The sequence below is a fragment of the Haliaeetus leucocephalus genome, unplaced genomic scaffold (genome assembly GCF_000737465.1).
Source record: "Haliaeetus leucocephalus isolate CR32 unplaced genomic scaffold, Haliaeetus_leucocephalus-4.0 Scaffold140, whole genome shotgun sequence".
Lineage (NCBI taxonomy): Eukaryota > Metazoa > Chordata > Aves > Accipitriformes > Accipitridae > Haliaeetus > Haliaeetus leucocephalus.
Window position 1 is genome coordinate 10082395 of NW_010972576.1, and position 24057 is coordinate 10106451.

At 39.7% G+C, this 24057-nt stretch overlaps 1 protein-coding gene across 2 annotated transcripts in view; it reads left to right on the forward strand.

Moving 5' to 3' along the window:
- PDLIM5 (PDZ and LIM domain 5) overlaps nt 1-24057 on the forward strand; it is a 134171-nt gene that overhangs the window by 93034 nt on the left and 17080 nt on the right. For both annotated transcript variants that reach the window (XM_010586167.1, XM_010586168.1), the window contains exon 8: nt 11382-11566. In XM_010586167.1, the coding sequence (XP_010584469.1) occupies nt 11382-11566 (185 nt within the window). The remainder of the gene's footprint in view (nt 1-11381; nt 11567-24057) is intronic.

A 24057-nucleotide genomic window follows, 5' to 3' on the forward strand; every position in this document is an offset into this window, starting at 1 on the left:
AAACCATACCTCTTCTGTTTCTTCTGGGTTTGTTTTTTGTTTGTTTGGTTGGTTTTTTATGGATAAGGAGGGCTTTTAAAAATCCTTAAATGAACTCCTCCTGAGCTTTAGTTAGCATTGCCAGAGGTGAATAAGTGTTTGATTAATGACTTTTCTTCTCTTGCTGCTTTTGGGCAGGCACGATGCATCTCTGCCTACTCACGAAACAAATTCTTTCAATAAAATCTCAAGCTGGCAGTCTAAATCATCAGTAAGTCATACAAGGTAAATCTTTTAAGGTATATCTACAGCAGACTGCTAGGTGTAAGCAAGGTTTTCAGGCAGCGTTTTTGCATTTAAATCTGAGAAGTGGTATAAAGTATAGTTGTGTAAGTGTTTGGAGTGTTGATTTCTGAAATTATTTTAAAAAATACACAGCAATTCTGGGGATAAACTTGAAATTTTAAAATAAGAGTCTGAGTTATAGATTCACCACTGTAGGAACTATTTTGGAGCCAGTCTGGTTCCCCCCCGCCCCCGGCCCCGTTCACATTCTTCCCAACCCAAATAAATAAGTAGAGGAAATGAAAAGGGGTGAGGAGTACACTGAATTTGGTAAAGGTGGCTAAGAATAGACCTGCTGAAGTTATATCAGCAAATATTCCAAAGTTTTCCATGTTTATTATTTATTATGAAAAAGAAGAGAAGCTAAATGATCTTCAGGGCTTTTTCTGTCAGGACCGTGGAGACTTAGGTGAATCCGCAGGGAGTGTCCTGGGCCCTCATTCAGTGGGAATGACCCAAGGGTGCACGACAGAGTCTGGGATGGGGAATATGAAAGCTGGTAGATGCTGAATGCTGACTTGATGAGGGGAAAGTTTTATTTGTGGGTGAAATCAAAACTACTGTTTTCTAGACTGAGTATTCAAGTGGCTAATACATTGCCTGATGTCTCTGTGAGCTGGGAACCTACAATTGCATAACTTTCCAGCAGTTAGTGCGGTCCGGTATTGTGCTGTGTCTCTGTCAATCTTTCCTGCTTTCTCTGTTTTCTCCTCTGTTGGCTCAAAGCTTTTGTGCTAGAAAAGTACTGCTAGAAAACCCTTTGGGACGTCTGCCCAAGTTTGGACCTGCTCCTCTTCCCGTTCTTTCTCCTTTCAAGCAGAGATCAAAAATTAAGAGCATGGCTGCTGCTGCCGTGTCTGCTGCTGTTGCTGTCCGGGCCAGGTAGATACCAATTTTAAAAGCAACATTTTATAGCTTGGTTTAAGAAAGTTCAAGCTCATACAAGAATAATCAATCCCTGGCAGGGTTGCAAAATCAGCTCTTTCACAATAGCCTGGTGGGCAAATTGTTAGAACGTGTCCAAGGCTCCCTTGCCCTATTTTTAGCTTAGCTGCAGACTGCTGCTCTGAACCTTGGTGAGTAATTCTGTGTTTCTTATCCTCATGATATCTGTTTTATGGTTCAGTCAGTAAACTAACTGTAAATAACAATTGTGTTACATAGGTGACAAAGAATAATCTGCATTTTTTAGTAACTTTTTCATGCTTGAAGACAATAACTCTCTGAGTTCCATCTAAATCTTTAATGCATTGCTTTTTATAAAGGCTTACTTAGACCAGTGGTCTCAATTATTTTGATGATGTATTCTTATCAGTAAAAAATTTTTGAGCATGCAATATATGTATATTTATGTATTTCTAAATTATATGAAAGTCCTAATGTACTAATACATTATGTACATTATAAAACATACCCAAGAGCAGAAATTAAAAAAGGATGAGAAAAAAGATGAAATAAACACTATTTTCAAAGTATATTCTATTTTACTTTATTAGTGATAAAAATAAAGTAAAATTAAAAAAATTCATCTCACACCCTAATAGGTTGTCTTGTGCACCCCTTGTGGTGTGCAACCTCCACTTTGGGGACTGCTTAGTTTGACATAATTTCTACATCAGTTATCCTAGGTTCAGTTTCTCCATACTGCTACAGAACTTACAGGCTTTTTATAAAGGGTTTTTGGGTTTTCAGCGGTCCCAGCCAACTTGATCTTTGTTTGGTCACCTAGTTTGTTTACGTGGTCTTTTTGAACGCTTGCTAGACTCTCCGAACCTAGTGTCTACCGCTCGCTCTTGGATGCCCTGCTCATCACGCCTGTCACTAAGCCTCCTCTGCAGGCCATCGGGCCCTCCAGGAAGTCCACGAGTGCTCTGGAGTTGCAAAAGAGCAAGAGGTATTGTCCGAGTGTGGTGCACGGTTGGCACTTAGGACTCGCAAAAACTGGCTTCTCCTTCAAAGCCTGTTTCTGTTGTCTGCACGCTTGAAGCAGCCTGCCTGTTGTGGTCTTTGGCATGAGGTCACCAACCCCAAATCCTACTGGTTTCACGTCTTTGCAGAACTAATCTGCACCCTGGCCCTGCCAATGGTGTTTCTGCAAGTCCACTGTACTAAGCAAAGGTTTCCTCACTGGCATCGGGTGCCCTTCTGAAAAACACGGTGCTGTTTGTGTTGCGTTGCGAACCTCCGAGGGAGGCACCATCACTCTCAATAGCCGACTGGAGAAGAAACAAGACGCTCTGGCTTGAAACCTCTGTCCAGGTGAATTATTTGCAACAATTCCTTGGGCAAGTAACTGGCATGTTAGGCTGCGAGGGTGCTCTGGGATCGAAGAGCTGCTATTTTTCAAAGCTCACTTTTAATGTGTAAAATCAAATAATTGGCATGCGGTGCAAATAACTATTTTAAAAATTATTTGCTGTCTAGGCCCTTTGTTCCAGTGCTGATTCTGTTCAGTGCACAGGACTTCTTGTTCTCGTTTCCTGACCGCAGCTATGTTAATGCTCGCTTCTGTGGAAAGATGCTTTTATGTAATAGACTTCAGCCTCAAAGGCGGAAATCTATTTGGTTATTTTACAGGAAAGTATGTATTAAGTTGTACTAAGGAAGAAATAATTTGTGGGTTTTCATGTACTTATTTGCATTTTCAGAAGAGTAAAACCCTTCTAGAGATAAAGCCCAATTATAAGTAGAGCTAAGATCCACTTGATGTAGAAACTTCTCTTGAGTAAGAAGTATTAGTTCTTTCCCTCCTGTTTCATGGCTTCCAACGTGACCTCAGTCACTAGAAAAGGCTAAAGTAGCCCTAACCTTGTGGAGGGGAAATGGTAGTTAGTAGATACAAACAGACAATCTGAAGTTGTATCAAAATTTCTAATTTTGTGGCATATCTACTTTAAAAAGAAAAAAAATTAACAGAATTATAGTGATATAACACACCCTTAAATATTAATTTTCTTTTCGCCACTGAATGACACTTACTAGGAAATCTTTTTACGTATGTATCCAAAGGGAAAACCTCTCCAGGGGATCTGATACCTGTGCACTATGGGTAAAGTCCAGGACATGCTGCCAGCAAGACTTTATTCTTTAGCTGTGGTGGTTTTTTGCTGATACTTTTGTAGAGCCAATAATGGTTGTGAAAGTGAGTTCCCTGACTTCCCTTTTGTTTTTTACTTCACTCACTAATGTGCATTGTTATGGCATAAGCTGCAAATGAAGGTAGATTGTTACAAGAATGGAAACATTCCCTTCCTGACTCCGAAACTGGCTTCATGTTTATCCGTTGTTTGCTCACTACATGGGGAGAAACTCTTCTGGTTTTGAAGGTTTATTTTTGGAGATGGAAACACTTATTTCTGCTAGAAAGTTGAGATTCCCGAGCTGGCTCTGTTCAGCTGCTGTCCCTTACGAGTACATGGGTCTGTTGGGAAAGGTAAGGAAGCAATGGAGAACTTCTTTTGTCCTGCCATAGTTAAAGTGCAGGTTTGGAGGTTTTTCTCTGTTTTGCTTTTCCAGAGGGCAGAGCTGGAGAGAGATGTGCTGGGGCCAGAAAGTATACTGGGAGTACAGAGACCATATAAGCCTGCCCAAAAGACCTTATCAGTATTGGATATATTAAGATCCAGGTTGAACAGCTTGAAATATACATCCATAGATTATTAGGGGGTTTCTAATGTTATTTCTAAACTTGTGAAAAATAAATTTTCTCTTAAACCATTGTAATAGCCAGGTTATCCTGGTTCGGGTTGCTGCATATGGGTTGTGGCATAAGGCTATACAGGAAGCATATGATTTTCAGGCTGTAGGGTATGACCTAATTTGGGAAATGTGATGTAACTACCATTAGTCTGAGAACATTATGCATAAACGGCATTTTTTAAGGCTTTTTCCCAAAATAACTGGTGTTGATCTGAAGATACCGTACAACATACCAGGGTAATGATTTCTGTTTTCCTTACTATCACCTTGAGCTGCCAGCGCCGGTAAGGAGGAAGGGGTTGCCAGTAGATGGAGCTGTAGAAATGAAGCTTGGTGCTGCCTCATCCTAGTGAATAAAGGAGCATAGCCTTATTGTATGGCTTGAGAAACATGCAGGAAAAGGAGATAAAAGAAGATAAATTATGCTTACAATTTACTGTCAGTAAGTACATATTCTCATTTAAGTTCAACAAAGATCAAGCAAAATTAATTACGTCAGAAAAAAGAAAAATGTAACAGACTTGAGAGAAATGACCCCAATGAATGTGAGAAACTAGATGTTAAAATGTCTTTGCATTACTGTCCATCTAATGACATATTGTAATATGTACGCGAATGTAACGCTGAAAAAGTATTTTAAATGACAGCTCACTTCATGCCACAACACAAGAGTTGATAAGGAAGGAGATCTGAAATCTTATGTCCCATAACTAAAAAACAACTGGGTCAACCAAGAAAGCCAAGTAAATAAGCTTAAACAACTTTGGGGTTTGTGTTTTCTGGCTCTATCTTGTATAACTTTCATGAAAAGGTAGTGAATCTATTTTACCAAAGTAGCTTAGGCTTATTGGCATTATCTCAGGGGAAAAACTCAAGAAGGTTGTAGCTATAGCAAAAGCAGGGGTTTGGTTTTGTTCTGCAGTAGGGTTGCTCAAAAAATATTTCCCTTCTCTTCCTCTCACTTCACTGTCTCTGTTCCAAAAAGCTGGCTGTCTTAAACTGCTCAGTACTGGGTAGCTGCCAGAGAACTTGACCTTTTCCTGACTTAATATCTGTTATTAACTAGCCTGAAGTGGTGCTGAACACCACACATTTTCTTCCCCTACCAGACTCCTCAGAAATGGACTTTTTTTTGGTATAACAACCAAGAATTGTTTCACTAAGCTGTGTTCATCCTGATGGCAATGGAGATAACCTTAAGTTCGTTGGGGTTTGTGTTTTTTAACAGGTGACATATAAGCAGCAAAGGAAATTATGTGTTTAATATCTTGCATTTCCAAGAATTGCAGCTCTGCCCTAAAATTAAATTGCATTGCAAAAACACTGTGAAATTTTGGGAGATGCTAGCAAGAATGGGCATTGGCATGGCTTTCGCTTTATCTACCTGACATTATGCCATCCATGTACAAGTACTTGAAAAGAGGATAGTCTGGCCTTGTGAGATAAACGGTGTTGGCTCTGAGAGAATACTTACTCTGAAAGATGCTTTGAATTGCTTTTGTGTAGAGCACTGCTTACGGAAGGGTTACATACTTCCTCATTGTAACTTGATATGGAAATACCTCCACCCACACATACCTCTACTCTTTCTTTTTATTATTTTATTTTGCATTTTCTTCTTTCTTGCAAGTTATTAGAACACTGCTAGGTTAACACAAAATGTAAATACTGTTTCAAAAAGCTGACTGAGACCATGGGTTTGCAGTAGGGGTAGGAACAAGGTCAGCACTCAGTATTTCTTGTCTGCTGTTTCTCTATTGTTACATCAGAAAGCCCTTGCAAAAAGGTGTATGTATTTCCCCTGTTCATGGGGTTTTGTCATCATTCTCATACCTGGCTTTTTCTGGCCTCCTATATATGTCTTCAGCTAACGTGTATTTTGATACTGGACAAAATACATCCTGTGATGTCTACAACTTAACATAGCTTAAAACAAGAAACTGAGATCTGAGATTCAAGTTTTATCTCAGCCGTGCTAATACCTTGCTGTAAAGCTTTGGAGAAGCATCTGTGTAAGAGTTTACTTGGTCTTAAGGCAGACAAATTGTTCTTTTCTTACTTTGAAGTTGCAAAGTTTCTTTAGTAGAAATGTTTCAACAAGTTCATATTAAAAAATTTCTTTTTTTTTTTTTTTTTTTTTCCCCCTTCAGTGCTATATCAAGCACTGCATGTATATTTTAGAAGCCATTTATTCAGGTTTCTGCAGCGTGCTGGATGCCTGCTTGGGGTTAACAGACAACCAACAGGCAGCAATGTGTAATGCAAGGGAAGTCTTACTTTTTTGTTTAACTGTTTTGGTTTTAGAAGCCATAAAGCAGAATCAAGGCTATCATGTTCCACTTGGCTGTGCCAGAAACCGAGGAGAGTGTTTTTCTCCCATTTTTTTTTTTTTTTTTTTTTTTCTTTTTTTTTCTGTTTTTGTCTTTAAAGATTTAGTGTTCTTAAGGGAAAATAACCTCACAAAATTCCTGGCCATCTGAAGAAAGCATTTACAGACTATGTCTTAGATACTACATGACCTCTCCTGTCAGCAAGCTTCCTCAGACCACAGGGGATTTGCTCCTGACATGCAGTCATTCTGGACAACAAGTGGGAGTTAAAATATCATTTATAATCCAGAGAACTATTAGGAAAATACTGATATACCAGACTGAGCTTGGGGCTCAAGTGATGATGTTTACAGATGGATAACGTGGCATCTTGGCTTGCACGAGGATAAAGTCCACCAGTCCTCTTGAACCTGCTCGGGAAAGTCTGAGAGGCTTGGCCTTTGTTACCATTTTAGTGGTGTTAGAAGTTACACGATGACAAGCTGTATTTCATTTTCAGTTAGGGTCTTAGCTTCTCCTTTGGCTAATAACAACATGATACATAGTTATCTTGTCTCAAGTGTGTGTGAAGAAATTCTAGGCAGCATTATATAGGAGTTTCCATGGAAGGATGGAGGGAGGTTTAGGCATCTATAGCCCCAGGCCATATGTTTTTCTTCTCTTGGATTTTGGCGGGGGGGCATCAAAACCTCTAAATACATTCAGAGGGATTTTCCAGTGCAAATTTCTTAAAATGCCTCTGAAATGTGTTCAGCCTTGTCTTGGTGCACCTGATTTTGGGAAGGAAGTGGGTGTGGTACCAGATGCAAATATCCTGGAGTGGCCTCTGAAAAACTGGTGCTCATTTCACGTGTGACCTGGACTCGCTTCCTCCCCACCAGGTTCCTTGCCCACTGCCCCTCTGTAGCATCCAAGAAGCTCTCAGTACCGTGTTCAGCGGTAGGACAGTCATCTGGCAAATGTCTTTTTCTCCCTGTCCTCCCACCAAAAACCAGAATGTAATACAGTGTTTGGTATTTGGGGACGAAGATGAGGAGGAATAGCAGAGGAATTATTACTTGCTTTTTAGTCTGTTTTGCCTGTTTCCACCGTGCTTTTGTGGATCAGGAAGGGGTAAGTCTGAGGAGCCTGTTGTGAGCTCTGGATAAAGTTTGCACTGGCACTGGAGCCCTGTGTGTGTGTCCCCAAGTCTCAGACCGGCCCCCCAGAAAGTTCTTTCTTTTCCATACATGTCCTTACTCTGATAGAATAGGGTTCCACTGTGCCGGAGTTGTCCTCCATGGAAATTCAGGAGAGTATGTTATATATGAGCTAGCATATGTCAAAGATAGAGAGGTGTCTTCGGCTTTCTTCTTTACTGGATGTTTTTCCTGGACTGTTTTTGCAATCTGTTTCCCTTGCAACACAATTCCAAGATTATTTTGATTAATCTTCCCATAACTTATTAATTAAACACATTGTGGGTTTTCAGGACACGAGACTCGGAGTCAGTCAGGCTCACGTTCCACTGTTCCTTCATTCTTGCATTGTTGAAACCCCTTGCCCAAAGCTTGACAGCAGAGCATTCACATCTTGCAAGCAACATCATCTTTCTTAAAATGGATGTGACTCTTGGTTACATTAGTTTTCATCATGGTAAACTTTCTTTTTTGCTGTAAGTACTCATCAGGTGGAGGAGGAATGATTTAAGAGTTATGAAACAGAGTTAAAAGGTTAAAGCTAGAGTTAGAAGGAGGCTTGTCATTAATAACAGTACAAGTGTTTTGACATCGAAATGTGCTTGACCTGAACCTGACCTAGAAGTATCATCTGGGAAGCCTGAGAAAGCTACTTATGTGGAGCTTGGTAAATACGTAAGGTTTGTCATTCCTCCTTTAGTTTTCTAGTGATGACACTGAAAAGTAGATGGGAGCTCTCTTCCCTAACCGATGCATTTTCTTGAATTTCTGTATGTACTTTTGTCTCTTCAAACTGTAATTTCTAGGTAATGAATCTTGCATCGTCATTGTACAATATCCTAGTGAGTTACAAAATACTAGTAGGACTAATTGTGGATATTGTACAGCCACTTTGTAGAAGTTAAGTGCGCTTCTGAAAAGATACATAGCTATATTTATAAAGATGGTTAAAAATAATAGGAGTTTGATGTTTCTCAGTGTAGAAGACCATAAAGTAAAATGTTGAGGAATTAATTTTGAAGCATGAATTTGAAGAAGTTTACTATTTAAAAGGTTGAATGTCTCCAGGGTGCAGCACTTCTTTGAAAGTGAGACAAAGGTGGATCTGTCTTTCTACAGAGAATGCTACACGTGCGCTCCCAGGCAACTGTGTGATTAGAGGCTGTAATTCAGGAAAACCGGTGTGTGCACTATTTCCTGCAGCCCACCATAGGTGGGCAATATCACACTGGAGAGACTTGCCAAGCTGCAGTAGTAGCCTGCCTGTTAAATTAACAGGCTGTAGTGCTGGCTTGAGTTTATTCAACTCTGGCTTGAAAGAACCAGGCACAAAGTACAAAGGGTGTCCAAGATTTCTCAGAAGTTTTGCCCTGAGGCCAACACAATCCCCTCTATCAATGATGGCTTCAAGCTTTTCCCTTGGGAAGCTTCTCTCTAGGATAGGCTCCTGGCATATAAACCACAAGAGGTGATTAAAAAAAAAAACCACACAGGTGGTTTTATAGCTGGGCTTATCATTGTCTTTTAGTTTGGGGTCATTAGGATTCACCGAATTTCTAAATGAAAGCCTAAGTGTCTCCAATAATCCATTGCTTCAGGAACTAGCATGCCACGACATTCACAAGTCTCAGAATTAAACCATGAAAATGTCAACAGTGTAGGTACCAATCAGCATTACAACTAGCCTTGTGGGCATGCATCAGTGTCTGCTTCCTTGCCTATATCTACAATAAAGCTGTAGTTTGTCAGCAGCACACCTCAGGCATTTCTACATTTTTCTCTCCTTCTGCCTGAAGGATATACCCTTTTTGCTTGTCTTGCATCCATTTTTGCTTAAGTAGCCTCTTCTGTGTAAAGACAGTTGCTGACTCAGTAGGATTTTCTTATTTATGATTTATATGTTCCAGACAAAGGCAGTAAAGAGGTTCTAGACATGAAGAGTGATTTGAAAAATGGTGATAAGTCTTCTGGATGGAGGAAGAGGAAACTTTCTGGGTTTAGGACCAACAGTGTTTTGAGGAATTCTTAAAGTTGTAATGGTGCTCTGCCCTGGAGTAGATTTGATGGGCTACGTGTCAAATGTACTCAATGGTACAGAAAGATGTTTCTGTGACACTGAAGTTGCAGTCATGCACTTTTTTCATAGTGGAAGCCAATCCTAAACTACCTTGTCATCTTCAACCCACTGAGCTGCTATTTCATGTCAAAAGATATCTTCCTATCCTTTTTCTTTCAGTCTGCAGCAGTGCTTTTATGCAAAATATGTCCACTGCCTCAAAATCTGTTGTTAAAGAGACTTGTATCCTAAGTCTAATGTGTACCTTAAATGCCTCCATTTGTGCTATACAAATGTCTTTAAATATCTTTTAACATTTGAACGTAACAGAATGCAAGGTCTCACTCTGTGCTTCACTGGGCTTGTGCATGCTGCGTATAGCAAATCCATCAGAGTGTCAGTTCGGCACAGCTACTGCTGTTATCAAAAGCCTACAAATGCAATAGCTGTTACTCATTAAACTGAGCATTCAGATATATTCTCTAAACTGGGAATCATTTTTTTATCCCTTACCCAGGAAAAGATTTTAAATACATCAATTATTAACCCTGTAAATCTAGAGACAAAAAAATCAAGGTTATGAACTTGTGTTTTAGCCTCATGGTATGTTCAAGTTCTTGCATGTCGCATGGGCAAGGCAATATCGTGCGTGTGCAATACTTGTAAAGTAAAAATAGCTCAAGGATTTTTACTTTGTGAACTTGGCACAGTTTATAATTCTGTGAATGACCCCGGTGAAATATGCACGATGCACATGTGCTGTAAATTTGTTTTTCTTCAATAGAGGAAAGAATACAAGGCTTCTAACATGTTAACTGATGGGTTTCCAGACTGCACAAAATATGTATTTGGAATTGTTTTGGCTGTATTTCGCAACGTTGTTGAGTTCATTTCCTGTTTTGTGATCCTCTTAGTTTGCAAATGACCTTCATTAGCAATTACTCCTCTACTTTGAAGGTTTTTAATGAAAATATTTGTTTTCAGTTTCCCAAAGGCAAATATCCATTATATGAATACCGTTACACTGCATTAAAAATTTGTTATGTTAACTTTCTTATTTTTGAATAGCCTCTGGAAATGAGAAATGAGAAATGAAAAATTTTCCTGCTGGCAATGTAATTACTGACTACTTACACTCTACATGAATTGTGATTAAGTGCAGTTTTCATCACGTGTGTTTTTAAATAGCTAAAAGAGTTTTGCTAACCCTGAAAATATAAAAGCAGCTGTAAACTGGTCTAAAGAGGCAATATAAAATATTGCGCATGTTGTTAATTAATAAAGAAACTTATAGCTCTTTTAAAATACTTAATCATTTGGGGCAGCCATGGCCCATAGAAGAAAATTGCGTTTAATTCAGTCACTTTTAGATTGATGACTTTTATTAAGATCTACAAGTATAATCTGACTATACGACTATTTGCCTACTCTCCAAGGATAAAAAAAAGTATTGAAAAAGTCTGGGAGGTTACCAAAGTTACAGTAAGGGTTCTGCTTTAGTCTGTATCATGCCAACGCTTAATTATTTTAAGTGGAAATTGTGAAGTGATTTAGTTGTCGGTATTGACTTTTGGCAGAAATTACTCAAGTGTCCAGTTCTTAAAAAAACAGCTTGAAAATATAACTTTCACAGCCTTGTCCTGGGGTGATCACCGCAGCATCAGTGATGATAGAATAGTGGGTGCTGCTCTGTTGCACCAAGGTGCAGGAATGTCACTCCACATCTCCATTTCACAAATTCTCTTGTTCTAGCAAGAAACGCATTTTATTTTTTCCTCCCTCATTTCTGAACAGTGATTCCCTGGAGGCTACCCAGCCTGCTGCTTTTACGGCCACCTCGGCGAGGAGCGTGCCCACCTGCCCAGAAGACGTGGATGCGAGACCTGCTCCCGCCAGCACCACATCTGCTGCAGCCCTCAAGCCAACGGGACCCCCAGGTGCTGCCAAGTACTCAGGCTGGCAGCCTGCAAACCAAGCAGGTAACTTTCAGTGAGGCTTTTTCTTGGTCGCTTGAAGACCTTTGGGTAGCTCAGGAATACATACTTCACCGTGGGTGTAAAAACAGCAGCCTTCAAATGGCTGTTTGTGTGTTTTGAGTACAGGCCAGCGTGTTTAGAAAAGAGGAGAAGAAAAACAGATCTAGCAGGTTTAGTAAACTGGTAGCCCTTTGTAAATAGCCTCATAGATGTAATTGGTTTCACAAACAAGCAAAATCAGATGTCTCTGACCTCTATTAAAAGCATATATACTAATCACATGTATAAACGTACCTCACAGTTTCAACTTGGTGGTTCCCATGTGACTGTAAATTCAACAAAGCATATGTCATGCTGTTTCAGGGGTGGGAATATTAACAGACGTGTTTTCCAAGTGATCTTTTCTGAAGTAGGTGTTAATTTAAAAGAAAAAAAAAAAAAAGAAAAAAGGCTGAAACATTAGAGTGGTTATGTATTTGACATTTGTAGGTTTTATTGGAGCAGGGTGCCAGAGTATTGCATAGGTTTGTGATATGGAGATTTGTTTAAAGGTGGGTTCTTGCAAGGACAATTTACATACGTACATTCAAAGGTAGTAGCTTAGTGATTCTCTCACCCTTTAAACCTGCATCAAAATGTCTTATGTCTGGAAAGCATGCCATTACCTTTATGAACACTCCTATGCTACAATGATATCTGTATTAAAACATGCAACATGTGTAACTGTGTACCTGTATTTTCATAATATTACATGCAGTAATTTGGGGTAATCTTTTAATGTAACTTGTTTCTTAAACTGAATCAGTCTTTGGTGTTGAACTAAACTTGAGTAGTAATTTCAGAGGACCTGGGAAATAATTAAGCTTTAACTGAAGATTTTTCTTGTAAGAATGAGATGAATATTTTTGATTTTCTTTCTGACAGGATCCAAGATGCTAAGTAGCTTTTTTTTTTTAGTTCTACTGTTAAGGGTTTTCCCTCTTTAAATATATATCCAGTCCGGAAAAGGCCCTCGCATAAAAATAAAGATAAAACATTTGGTGTTAATGCTGTGTGTTTTATAATGGCTTTGGCACATCTAGCTAAATTACTGTTGTGCCTGGTAATAAGTATATTTATTTTGTTTGGGACGTGCAGTTCTGCTAGCAAACCTCAAGATGGCAATACACAGTCATTTCTACACTTCCCTGTCAAATATTGAATATATTCTTAAGGAATAAGGTAAAGACTTAAATTTAGATCAGTTTAATTCTAGCATTGTTTTACTTCTTTGAGTTAGCTATCATTAGAGGGGGGAAAAAAAACCCAACTCTTTTTAAAGTTACATTTTTGGTAGCATGTGTACTTCAGGCAAATGTTTGTGGGAATATCATAATCCTGCATTTTTGTAAGTGACTGATTGTGCTCCATGTTTGACGTAACTCTCTTTCTGTCTCACCAAGTGATAAACTTATTTCACTTGCCCAGAAACTACCTGTCAGCTTGGGGTTTTAGTAGTACCACACCCATTTTCAGTATGTTTGTAGGTGTTTCACTGCTAAATCCTACTAGCATGCTTTAGTATTAATACAAGTCTGATGTTTGAAATGGACTTTTATTTTTTTTTTTTTTTTAAATGATGGACACATGAAGGAGAAAGATTTAGAAGGATGAATTAAATTACAGTTCCATACTTCTCTGAAAATCTGTGCCCATTCTCTTGAATAATGTGAAAATCTCCCCCCCTTTTTTTTTTCCCCCACATTAAAGGTACCAAGTAGGTAGGTGAGGGGGAAAGCCAGCCAGAGAATTTTTGGTTGTTATATTCCAGAATAGCTTAACAAAACGTTATGGAATTCATAGTGCTAAAGAAGCTGGTGAAAGGCAGTGGTCATGAGGATTCCAGCTCTGTGCTGCCTTGCTGTAGGGTCCTGAGATGCACTGCTTAACTTCCAAAGAAGCAAAGTCATTACCTCCTCCAAAAATACTGGGGGGGAAGGGGAGAAATAAAAACTGTAGGGGAAAGAGGCGTTGAAAACTCAAAGTTTCCTAAAATGGGAAAGTGCAGGGAGGAAAACACTGCAGTGTAAATGGCAGCTGCCTGGGAATTAACAAGGGCAGGAGAAGGTATGATGTCCCAGATGCTGGAGGAGCTTCGGTTAGCGTTTGCATCTCAGGAGTGTGAGGAGTCACGCGCTGCCATGGGAAGCTGGTCTGCGCTTGTCCCCGCTATATGGAGATGCTTGCTGAAATGGTGAGGAAGAATGGACTATTTGAAGATGTCAGAATGCTCTTGGATTTTGTTCATCTTCTACATTATCTGACTTCATCAGTCTGAAGGCACCTTCATCTTACTGCAGAGTCTGCAAATGAGTGAAGAAGTAACGTACCTAGCACACCTGCTCGCCCAATTTCTGAGTTGAAAGGAAGTGTTTCATGATTTAATTGAATTTCCAACAGTTGCCAAGGTGCTGGAGGATTGTCCAGAGGTTATCTGACAGGTTTCACTGTAGGTCTGCCCTGTAAACCTGCCCTAGGCTCTCCTCTGTTTTTATGTGCCATGCATTGCCCATGTCATTTGAGTTGGTAATGCAAAACTAGCAGATGGGAAAGACCTAAGCATGGTTACAGGAGAAACGGGATCAGCATTTTTTTTCCTCAGGCCTATATTCTACACAAATAAAAATATCCAAGGTTTTGCTGTACCTGACCTTATTCAGTAAGGCCGAAACCAGCAGTCTGACAGGTAAAACTGTTTCAATACTTGAGTCTTTTGATAAAATTAGCCACATGCTGAAGAAGAAGAAAGACTCTAACTGTTTCAGTGCATGTTTGGCGTTCAGTCGTTAATTGTGCTGTTTGTTTGCAGTCTGTGAGCATGAAGTTTTCTTTAAAGTAAAATTGCCAGTGCTTCACAAGCCAAACAAAATTTGGCTTCGTGGGTTGTAGGCCTGACAGAATTTTAAACAAACAAAACCCCCTTGATTTCAAAGTTGAAGTCTAGCTTCGGAAATAATTAGAAGGAAGACATAATCTTATGTAAATGTGTATATGAGTATGCTATTAATAGCAGAAACTTATTTGGGGTATAGTTTTGTAGCTCTAATAGCACTCGCCCTTCTAATGAACATTGTATATAATACCAAGTTGTTTCCATAGCAAAGCAGGCATGTCGCAGGATTTTGTTTGAGTCTGGGGCAGCTGTAATCTGCTGTTTGATGGTGTGGCTTGAATATTACCACTGATTTTATTTATTAAGATGTCTGACTACACAGATCAGTCATTTGGTCAGGCAGCATCTTTTTGTTTATTAGCTGGAATCTCTCTTTCTTGGATAGGCCACCAGAGAATACCCTTATTTTTTTCTTTTAATACAAGTTACACGGTTTCTTTTTTTGGTTTCAGTTTAGGGTTGGGGGGGGGGGGGGGGGTCCTTTTTTTTCCCTTTTTTTTCCTTTTTTTTTCCTTTTTTTCTTTTTTCTTTTTTTTTCCTTTTTTCCCCTCCTTTTTCCCCTCCTTTTCCCCCTCCTTCCCCCCCCTTTTTTTTCCTTTTTTTCCCTTTCCTTTTTTTTTTTTTTTTAATTTGAGATTGTGCAGAGATGCCTAAAGGTGTCAGAAGGTTTTTGTTGGAACTGAGTTATGAGCTCTATTGATCTCTATTTCATGACCTGGCAAGAAAAAGGTGTGAAGGAAAAAGATAGTCTAAAATGAATGGCTGGGATAGCGAACCTGGAGATCCTTCAGGCACTGGGTTTCTCTGCACAGCAGTCAATTGTGTTCCAAGTGATCTCACAGTCATAGCACTCTTGGAGCTGAACTATGCCCATCTGCTGTTGGGGGGCACTCATGGGGTACCCACAAATGTTACTAGGCTAGTCACCCACTGTGAAGGTAACAGAGGTTTTATTCCCCTTTGAAATAAAATCCTGATATTGAAGGATTCCTCAGTGGTTTGGTAGAGGAAATGAAGGATGGCTGCCTCATGCTTTCTTTTAAGGCATGGGTAAGAAGCTGGATAAGCAGGATAAAAGCCTGGCTTGTCAAACAAATGAAAAAAGTCTGATCTTTGGGACATGGGTACACAAGGAGTTGAAGATGGAGGGCAGGTGGGGCATGCGCACAGTGCAGCAGTAGCATCTGCCTGGATAGTGGTTTCCAAATTATGCATTTGCTATCAGTCTCTCTTGCCTGTTTTGTTGATTTTTTTCAATTGTTGAAATAAGCCAAATTGTGGCTGTTACTGTGTGTTAAGTGTACAGGCTAGAATTTATAATAGTTCTCACTTAATTTCTGTTGAGCTATGATGTTCTGTTCACCCACCAGAGGGAGAAGCTTTTTGCAAGATTATATTCAATTTAAAAAAAAATTACTCAGAACATCCTAGCTACATCTCAGTGAGTTATTCTACTATTTGATAGCTAACTGTTACCCTATTCTTACGTAGCATCGCTCACCCCCAAGGAACCCCAAAGCATTTTCCAGTCCCAGTACTGTGTGGAAGCACACAATGCATGCACAGGAATAGCTTTCACCCACCACCACCATGCAGTCACTTCTTGGGTGAAACGTAACAGCTGCTTGTCAGCACACTGTAACACTCCGCGGCACCTTGAAAGGAAGTGAATAGCACCGTGGCAAATTGAAACTGCTGGGACAATTTAAGAAAGTATAATTACCCAGTAAATGCAGTTACACAAACTGGAGTTTGGCCAGGAGACGAACTTTTCTCGCGGAAAGCGCAGCAGATCTGTGATGGTCACAAGCAGTCTGGACTTCCAGCGTTACGTTTCTCACACAAAATTGCCTCCTTTTTCCCAGCATCTTCAAAACGCTGCTGTTGGAGGGCAAGCTGCTAGTGCAGTGGGGACCAGAGAGGCTTGGTGCCAGGCACGGTGCTGCCAGCACCGTGTCCTGCCTTCCCGTGCAGGAGCTGGGCAGGCGGCATCCTGCTTCACTCATGGGGGTCTACTGGGATCGCGGGGGTCCCATGGTGAGCTGGTACAGCTGGAGGCCAGAAAAGTTGGTTTGCTGCTTAGAGAGGAGGGTTTCATTGCAATCGATGACCTTCGTTCCTCCTGGGCTTGTCAGCTGAGTACAAGGACAGGATGGGGTAGGTTTGCGATAGAAGTGTGCAAAGCTTGCAGTTTCATGACCAGTTACCTACATGTGCCAATTTCCTTATTCCCAGGGTCTCTCTCAGCCTGATACCACTGGGATACATAATCCCCTTCCAGTAGAGCTGCTCGGGAATGTCAGCATATTCTGCAATACCCACAACTGTCAGTTGCCTAATCCCGAGCCAGCACATGTGTTAAGCACATGCTCCCTTCAGCAGAGGGAACACACTTGGAAGAGAACTGTAAGCATAGAAAACTGCTCCCCAGGCAACTTTGTTTGAAAAATTCTGCTATTTCCTTACAGTTGTTTTCATGTGTTTGGTAGGCTTGCATTTACCATCTCTGGAGTTATCCTTAGTGTGCTGTCTTGTGCTTTTTTTTTTTCCTATTTCCTATTCCCTCGATAATATCAGAACTTTAAAAGCAGAAAAAAATACAAGCCTGCTCCTAGGTGTGATTTGACATCCTGTCCTGCACATACTGACAGTTTGGGTCTTTGTCTCCTCTTTGTGACTTATTCTGTAGAGGTTTGCTAAGAAATATGGGGTAAAAATCCAAACCATATCAGACTGGGGAGTTTGGCCACGAGGTCAAACAGTATGAAGCTGGGGAGAGGGAGGGAGACACCAAGACTTATTGTGCTGTTGCAAAATGAAAAAGTAAGGCTTTGCTCCACATCCACAAAGGGATGGACTGTGGCACTTTCTGTCCTTGTCCTGTTGTTTTTCTGTATTTCATTTGTAATCACCCCAGCCCCCATCTCAGTTCTGTTGACCTTACAGGCCACACTTACTGGGTAAGTTGAAGTTGATGCCCCATTGGCTTTGGTAATATTTTTGCATGGAAAAGGCAACCAATCTATTGTGTCAGCATCACCTTGTTCATAAAGTTCTGCAATGTTGTTTTTAGGGCCATCTCATCCCAATTTGTTTCCTTTGTAGAACAGGAAGTTAAAGGCAGGAGTATTTTAGGAGTTCAAGGACCTATGTGCCCATTGAGGGCCGTGGTCTGAACTTTGGGAAGAAACTGGAGTAACGCTACAAGTTGTTAAGGCAAATCCTTATATTGTTGGTAAGGCCTCTACTAGAAGCAGTCCCAAAACATAAACAGTTCCAGTATTTTTCACTAAAAAGGGTTGTTAAATATTGCTCCTCCACGGTGCAGTCACCATTCATAAAACCAGAAAGCCTTGTCCATAAAAGTGATATGATTGACAGGTCAAAACACAAAAGCTTCCTGATCCTGGTGTATGGACTGTTATTAATTTTTCATCTAATCTAAATTATTATATCGTCATGTGACAGCAAACCACAAGAATTTATTCTTACAAGTTAAGTAATGTGAAGTCACTTAGCCAAGCAAAACCCATTGTGAAACAAGAGTAATTTATAAATGTCAACCTTAATTTGATGGTAGTATGAAATTGTAACTCCGGCAGACATGGTGAAAAAAATTAATAAGTTTCTAAAACTTGAATGTTTGTATTTAAGAGGGGGCAGATCATAGTAAAGATGCAGAAATGTACCACCTACTTGTTGGAGGCAGAATGACCTGCTGTACCTCACTACAGGATCTGCTAAACAGAAACTCAACTTTCTGTTACAAATATGACCTTTGACAATTTTCCTGTGATTTGGTATTGCTAAATTCATGTGCTGTTGCACCAAGCTGTGCGCTTAAACTAATTGCATACATAAATCAGATAGATGCATGCTTCTTTCTTTAGTCATTTAAACAGAGGTGAAGAGATTATTTGTCTCTGTGATTATTTCACACCCATTGAGTGGGAATATTCACCGACTTTCAAAATCAGATGCTCCTCGTCTTTGTTTTGTTAAAAAGCAACTAGCCTGTTGTCACAGACTGACTGACCAGATCAGTTCCCCTTCATTTGCTAGCACCAACTCAGAGCAGTGATGTGTCCTGTTCAGATGTACAGGTGTAGGACATCCAAGAATTATGCCTAATATTTGTTCAACAAATGAAAAGTCAATGTTTCTCTGGTAAATGCATTCTTATTGCTATTGAACATTAAACATCAGCTCCATAAAACTGGCGATAATCTGCGTGTGAGTGAGACTGGGCAGTCATGCTCTCCATAGGCATAGTCAAGCTGTCGAGGTCAGAACAGGAGCAAGGGATGCAAATGTTATCTGCAGAAAGCTACCAAATGGGTTTCTAAACTATCACTCTAGAGAAATGAAACACTATCATCCAGGTCTTCATTTTCCCTTTCTCCTCCAGGCATGGTTTCGGTAAAAGCAATGCCAGTTGTGCCAAATTTGTGATGGTGTGTGATGTAACAAATCACAAGGAGACAGGCTAAGTAAGCCAAACCCACCATACTCATTTTAATTAAGATGCTTTACAGCTAATTTAGCCAGAGCCTTTCCAGTTGAAAGGCTGGTTGCTAGCGCAGGAACTAGCCCCTCGAGTTGCAGGGGTTGTTGAAATTGGGCTGGGGTGGCACCTGTTGTGATTTTCCACGGGGCGCATACCAGCCTTTGCTGTCATTTAAAGACATGATAATGGTTTAATCCTTCCTGTTCTGCCTTTAATCAGTGGTGGGGGTTTAGCTCTGACTGCAGTTCCAAGACTCTATAGGAAACAAAAGGAGAACTGCTGAACACAGGGGTTTGGTGGGTTGGTTGTTTGGATATTTTTTTTTTTGTGTGGTTTTTCATTTTTTTCCTCCCCTTTTGCTTGTCCTGTAGCTTTCTTCATTGAACTTGTGTGATTTCACGCGGGCCTGGGAGTGGATGGGGTGTTATATACGGCTAATGTAACGAGCTGACAGCCGAGCTTTTCAGACACGTTGCTTCATCCGGCCATCTGTTTGGTTTGGAGGGAAGGAACAGGAAGATTTCTTATTGTACAGATATATTAAGAAAAGTCAGAAAAATTGGATGTATGCAGCTTTATATTTTCCATTTATAATACGGTAGTTTGATAGCAGCGTATAAATCACTGAGCTAGAACACTTTAAAATGAAGTTCTGGCACTCCCACTGCTTAAAGTAGCATTGTTATTTATAGATATTACATGAAGTCTGATGTTATGTTTAAGTGAGCGTTAAACAGTTCAGGCTGTTGTATTGTTGCTACGCACCGGAGAACCTCTGTCAAAGTGACTTTGGCACCACCGCGTATCCGCCTTTCTCCCTTTGTCTTCCAAACCTTTCGCTAGTGTTTGCAGTTATCCATGTGCTCAGTGATGGAACAGCCTATTGTTAGACTAACGAGGGCAAAGTCACACTGGGATTTTTGAAAAAGAAAAAAAGCCAGTTCTTTACCTTGCCTAAAACTTTGTTAAATATTAAACTAGCCATACCAAGGAGTTTAGTGAAAGCAAACACTGAGGGTAAACCTAATAAAGTAGAAAGTTAATAGTCAGGTACAGAGTGTTTTCTGTTTTAGCAAAGCCAGCTATGACAATACACAAGTGCAAATCAACAGCGCTTTAGAGGGTTTAATTAAAGAGAGCAAAGGTGAAGTGAAGCCTGCAAAACTCCAAAATTTGGCCACTGAGACCTTTTCATGACTTGTGGAGAACCCAAACCTCTCTGGTATTCAGGGTAAAATAGCTCCTGATGGGGTGTGTAATTCTTATAAATTATTTCTTTTATTTATTTATTGTATTTACTTATTATAATTTATAATTCTTCAAAGCATCCACAAAAGTTGCTTCACTCTGTCCCATTTCAAGCAACAAAGGTGGCGCCCAGAAAGTATGTGGTGAGATTGTGTCGTGAGGAAGCTGGAGATGTTTCTTTTCCCATCCCCACGCGGTCATTGTTTGCAATTAAAAATGTGCATGCACCTCCCCAGCACTCTCGGAGAACAGAGCTGCTGATGGGATCCAAAATCATATATGTAAAATGTAAAAAGCAAAGTATAAAGCACAAACCACAGGAGTGCTCAGAATGATTGCCAAGAGTTGAGATGCCTTTGCTTAGATTGAGTGTAATAATTTGTACCCACCTTGTTATTACTGGTGTGCCCTGGTAAAAGCTTCTCATTGCAAGAAAAAACACCTGCATAAGTTTTCCAGGCCTGATGTTTTTCTTTAAATCATGTGGTTGTGTTTCAGTCTGAAGGGTTTCCAGTTGAATAGGGAAGAGAAAGGAGAAGAGGAGAATGCATGAACTCTGAGAGTGTCCCCTTCCTCTCTGCTTGCAGAAAAAACATCTAAAAACATCTTGTCCAGTACAGGAGTGTTAAACTTGCTGTTTAAGTAGAAGGGACGGTTGGGAAACCTCAATGTTCATTCTAAACAAGAAAACAGACCTAATATTTGAAATTCTGTAGCTACAAGAGGTGGAATATCGTTGGAAAAAAATACTGAGAATTCATACAGATTTTAAGTAGGGAACTAATAGTGTTTGGTTTTGGTTTTTTTTGTGGTTTGTTTTTGTTTGTTTGTTTGTTTGTTTTAATAAAAAACTGAACCAAAGAAACAAAAATGCCACCACCACCAAAAAAAAAAATGCTCCGTGGGTTGCAGTGGATGTAATGAACCTTTGGTAAAATTACTGGAGTGTTAAAGGCATGTTTGTGGCCTATGGAAAGACATAAGTGGGCAGTAAAAGCTGTCCTCCCGCTGGTGTTCAGATGGCAATGAGGAAGATAAGACTGAGGCAAATCAAGCGGTAAGAAAGGGAGAATGATCTATGGTGGAAAAAAAATCTAGCAGAACAACTGCAGAAGGTTTACAAGGAAACCAGTATAATAAATGTGGTGAAATGGCTATTACTATACTTTACTGGTGTATTTTCTTTAACAAGAGTATGGATCTAAAGGCAGTAGAAGCAGACTGACTCCTTTTTATTTTTAGGATGAAAAATCTGAACTGAAAGAAACTTGAGTCCACTTCAGAACAGGAATAGAGGGGAATAATCCTGTGCAAGACCAACAAAGTCTTAAAGTGAATACCAGCTAAGAGAAAAATACCCCTTGAGAGAATGCTGTAGGGACAAACTGTAAGCATGGGCAGGGAGCTTCCTGGCTTTATAGTGGCCTCGAGATAGAAGAAGAGAGCATTTAATAAAATGCTTTAGGGTCTTGCTTTTGAAGGATTTTTGAGCAGAAGGCAACCTTTTCTGTCTCAGTTCTTAGCTGCTTATGGCATCTGCAGTGATCAATTAGATATTGTTCCCATTATAGTAGACCAAATAGTGACATAAATTTACAAATGACAGTCGAAAAGCCTTTTAGAACTTAGTTTTTGTGCGGTATCCAAAAATATTCTGGCAAATATAGAAGTATCTGAAGGCTTAGGGCTTATTTGTTATTCCCATTATTCTGTTTGCATTGTGGCTGTGATCCCCTGGGAGTCCTGCGTCTGCTGAAGGTCTGGGCGTTGAACTTGAGTTCACCGATTTCAGTGGAAGTGGAGTGGGTCAATTTGCCTTCACTGGTCCTCAATGCTAAATGCCCACCTTGTTTTTGTTTAGGCCGTAGCTCTTGCTTAACACAGTACTAATTTGTGTGGTTTATATTATGGTTTGCTTAAAAGAGAGGTTTTGTTTTAACATAGGGTCATTAGTAGACTGAAGTTATTTCCCAAATGGATGGACTATCTCCTTCTCTTCCTTTTTAGTGCTTTGAATAACTCGGAAATGACTGATCTGTATATCAACTCTGTAGAGAAAGTTTATGTAGACAAATTCTACTCCTCACCAGTAGTAACTTTAGAGTTGGGTAGTGTTCAGAAAAGCATCATTCATAAGAACAGCATTAATGAAAGCTGTAATGAGACCAAAGAAAAGGAATAATTATGATGTTTGTAATTTTTTCCCCCCTTTTAATCAAGCAGGACTTTTTAAAACTATGCAGTGCAAACAAGAGCTAGCTGATGTGTCTGAATGGGCTTTGGGATTCAGCAGAGAACTCAAACAGAAATTAGCAATATACTAGAAGCTGCACTGCAATTTGATTTATGGCAAAAGCAGTCTTCAAACAGATTTGGTTTTAGCGTGTATTTTTGTCTTCTCATGAAATGGGACCTGAAAATTAGAAAGCCATGTGTGGTGACAGAGGAGGAAAGTGCTATTAATCAAAACCACTTTTGTTCATGTCTTCAAACACTTACTGCCCCTTTTTCCATTTTTATCTGTTCCTATGTTTTCAGTTTAGCAGGCATTTATAGCCTAAAATGAACTACAGTGGCAGAGTGACTTGTTCAAGATCAAGTGCTTCTACTCCTAAATACTTTCTACTCAGGAATGCTGAATGTTTCTAGAATCAAGATGTCATTTTTTCAAAATATTGCAAATTAATTAATTATACATTCAATATAATCAATAGTCTTGTATTTAAAAAAACCAACAACAACAAAACCACAACAAAACCCCCCTAGTGAACTGGTATACTTTTTGCTACTCCAGATACTGAAAAGGATCCAAAAATACGTCAGTCTTGAAATAACCTGATTTAAGAGAATTTGATTTGAGAAAACCAGTTAGACAAAAAAAAGGTGTATGACTATATTGCTGCTTCATACAGAGAAAGAGTAAGCAAAAGTAGGTATTGAGCCCATATCAGTGGATTTAATACCAGTCATAATTATAGTACAAAAGTAGTGGTGTTAAAAAGGATTTTTCTTCCAGCTGTGTTGCCTTAGCCTACAAATACATGAGTAGTGGGGGGTTTTGTTAACTAAAGTTCACTGGATTGTTTTGATTAAATTGTGTAGTGTGTGGCTATCTTACTTCTGTAAATAGCAAGGGATTGGCATTTCTGTTGAATTTTCTGTGTATTCACTGTTGTTTAAATTTATCTTCTCTGTGAATTAGTATGCTACTTCCATTTGAGCAGGGAATGCAGTGTTTTACCTGAAAGGTATTTGCAGCTTTTCTGTAGGGCGGAGGCTGATCAGCATTGCATTAAGGCAGATAATGATAAACAATTTTTCATCTTTTCCCTGGAAGATGATATGAAAGAGGAAGACTAGCACAAAGATTAATAGTTCCACAAACTAGTCTTTTTGCAAAGCTACGTACCAATGCCCTGACCTTGTGTTGGAGAGCTGCGTCATTGCAACAGAAGCATCATCCTGCGCTGTCCGATGTCTGTCATTACTTGGTTGTTTCTCTGTGAGTTTTCACTCAGATCTTAATTTCGCTTTCTGATTTACAAGATCTAGTACGGCTGCACTAAGGCAAGGACACTGAGTAAACACTCATGGTTTCTCTTGCCTGTGGTTACAAACAAAAGGCTATGGAAATGTGGGGGTTTTTTAGCGTACTTGAAAAAGAAAAAGAATTCTCCACTTGACAGGAATAACTGCTCCCATAAACTCATGTTGCTGTAGCTTGTACGTTACCAAGGTGCATATATCAATAGAGGAGAAAGAAAAGCAGAGGACTGTTTGTTTCTTCATTACCCTTAGTAACAGTAT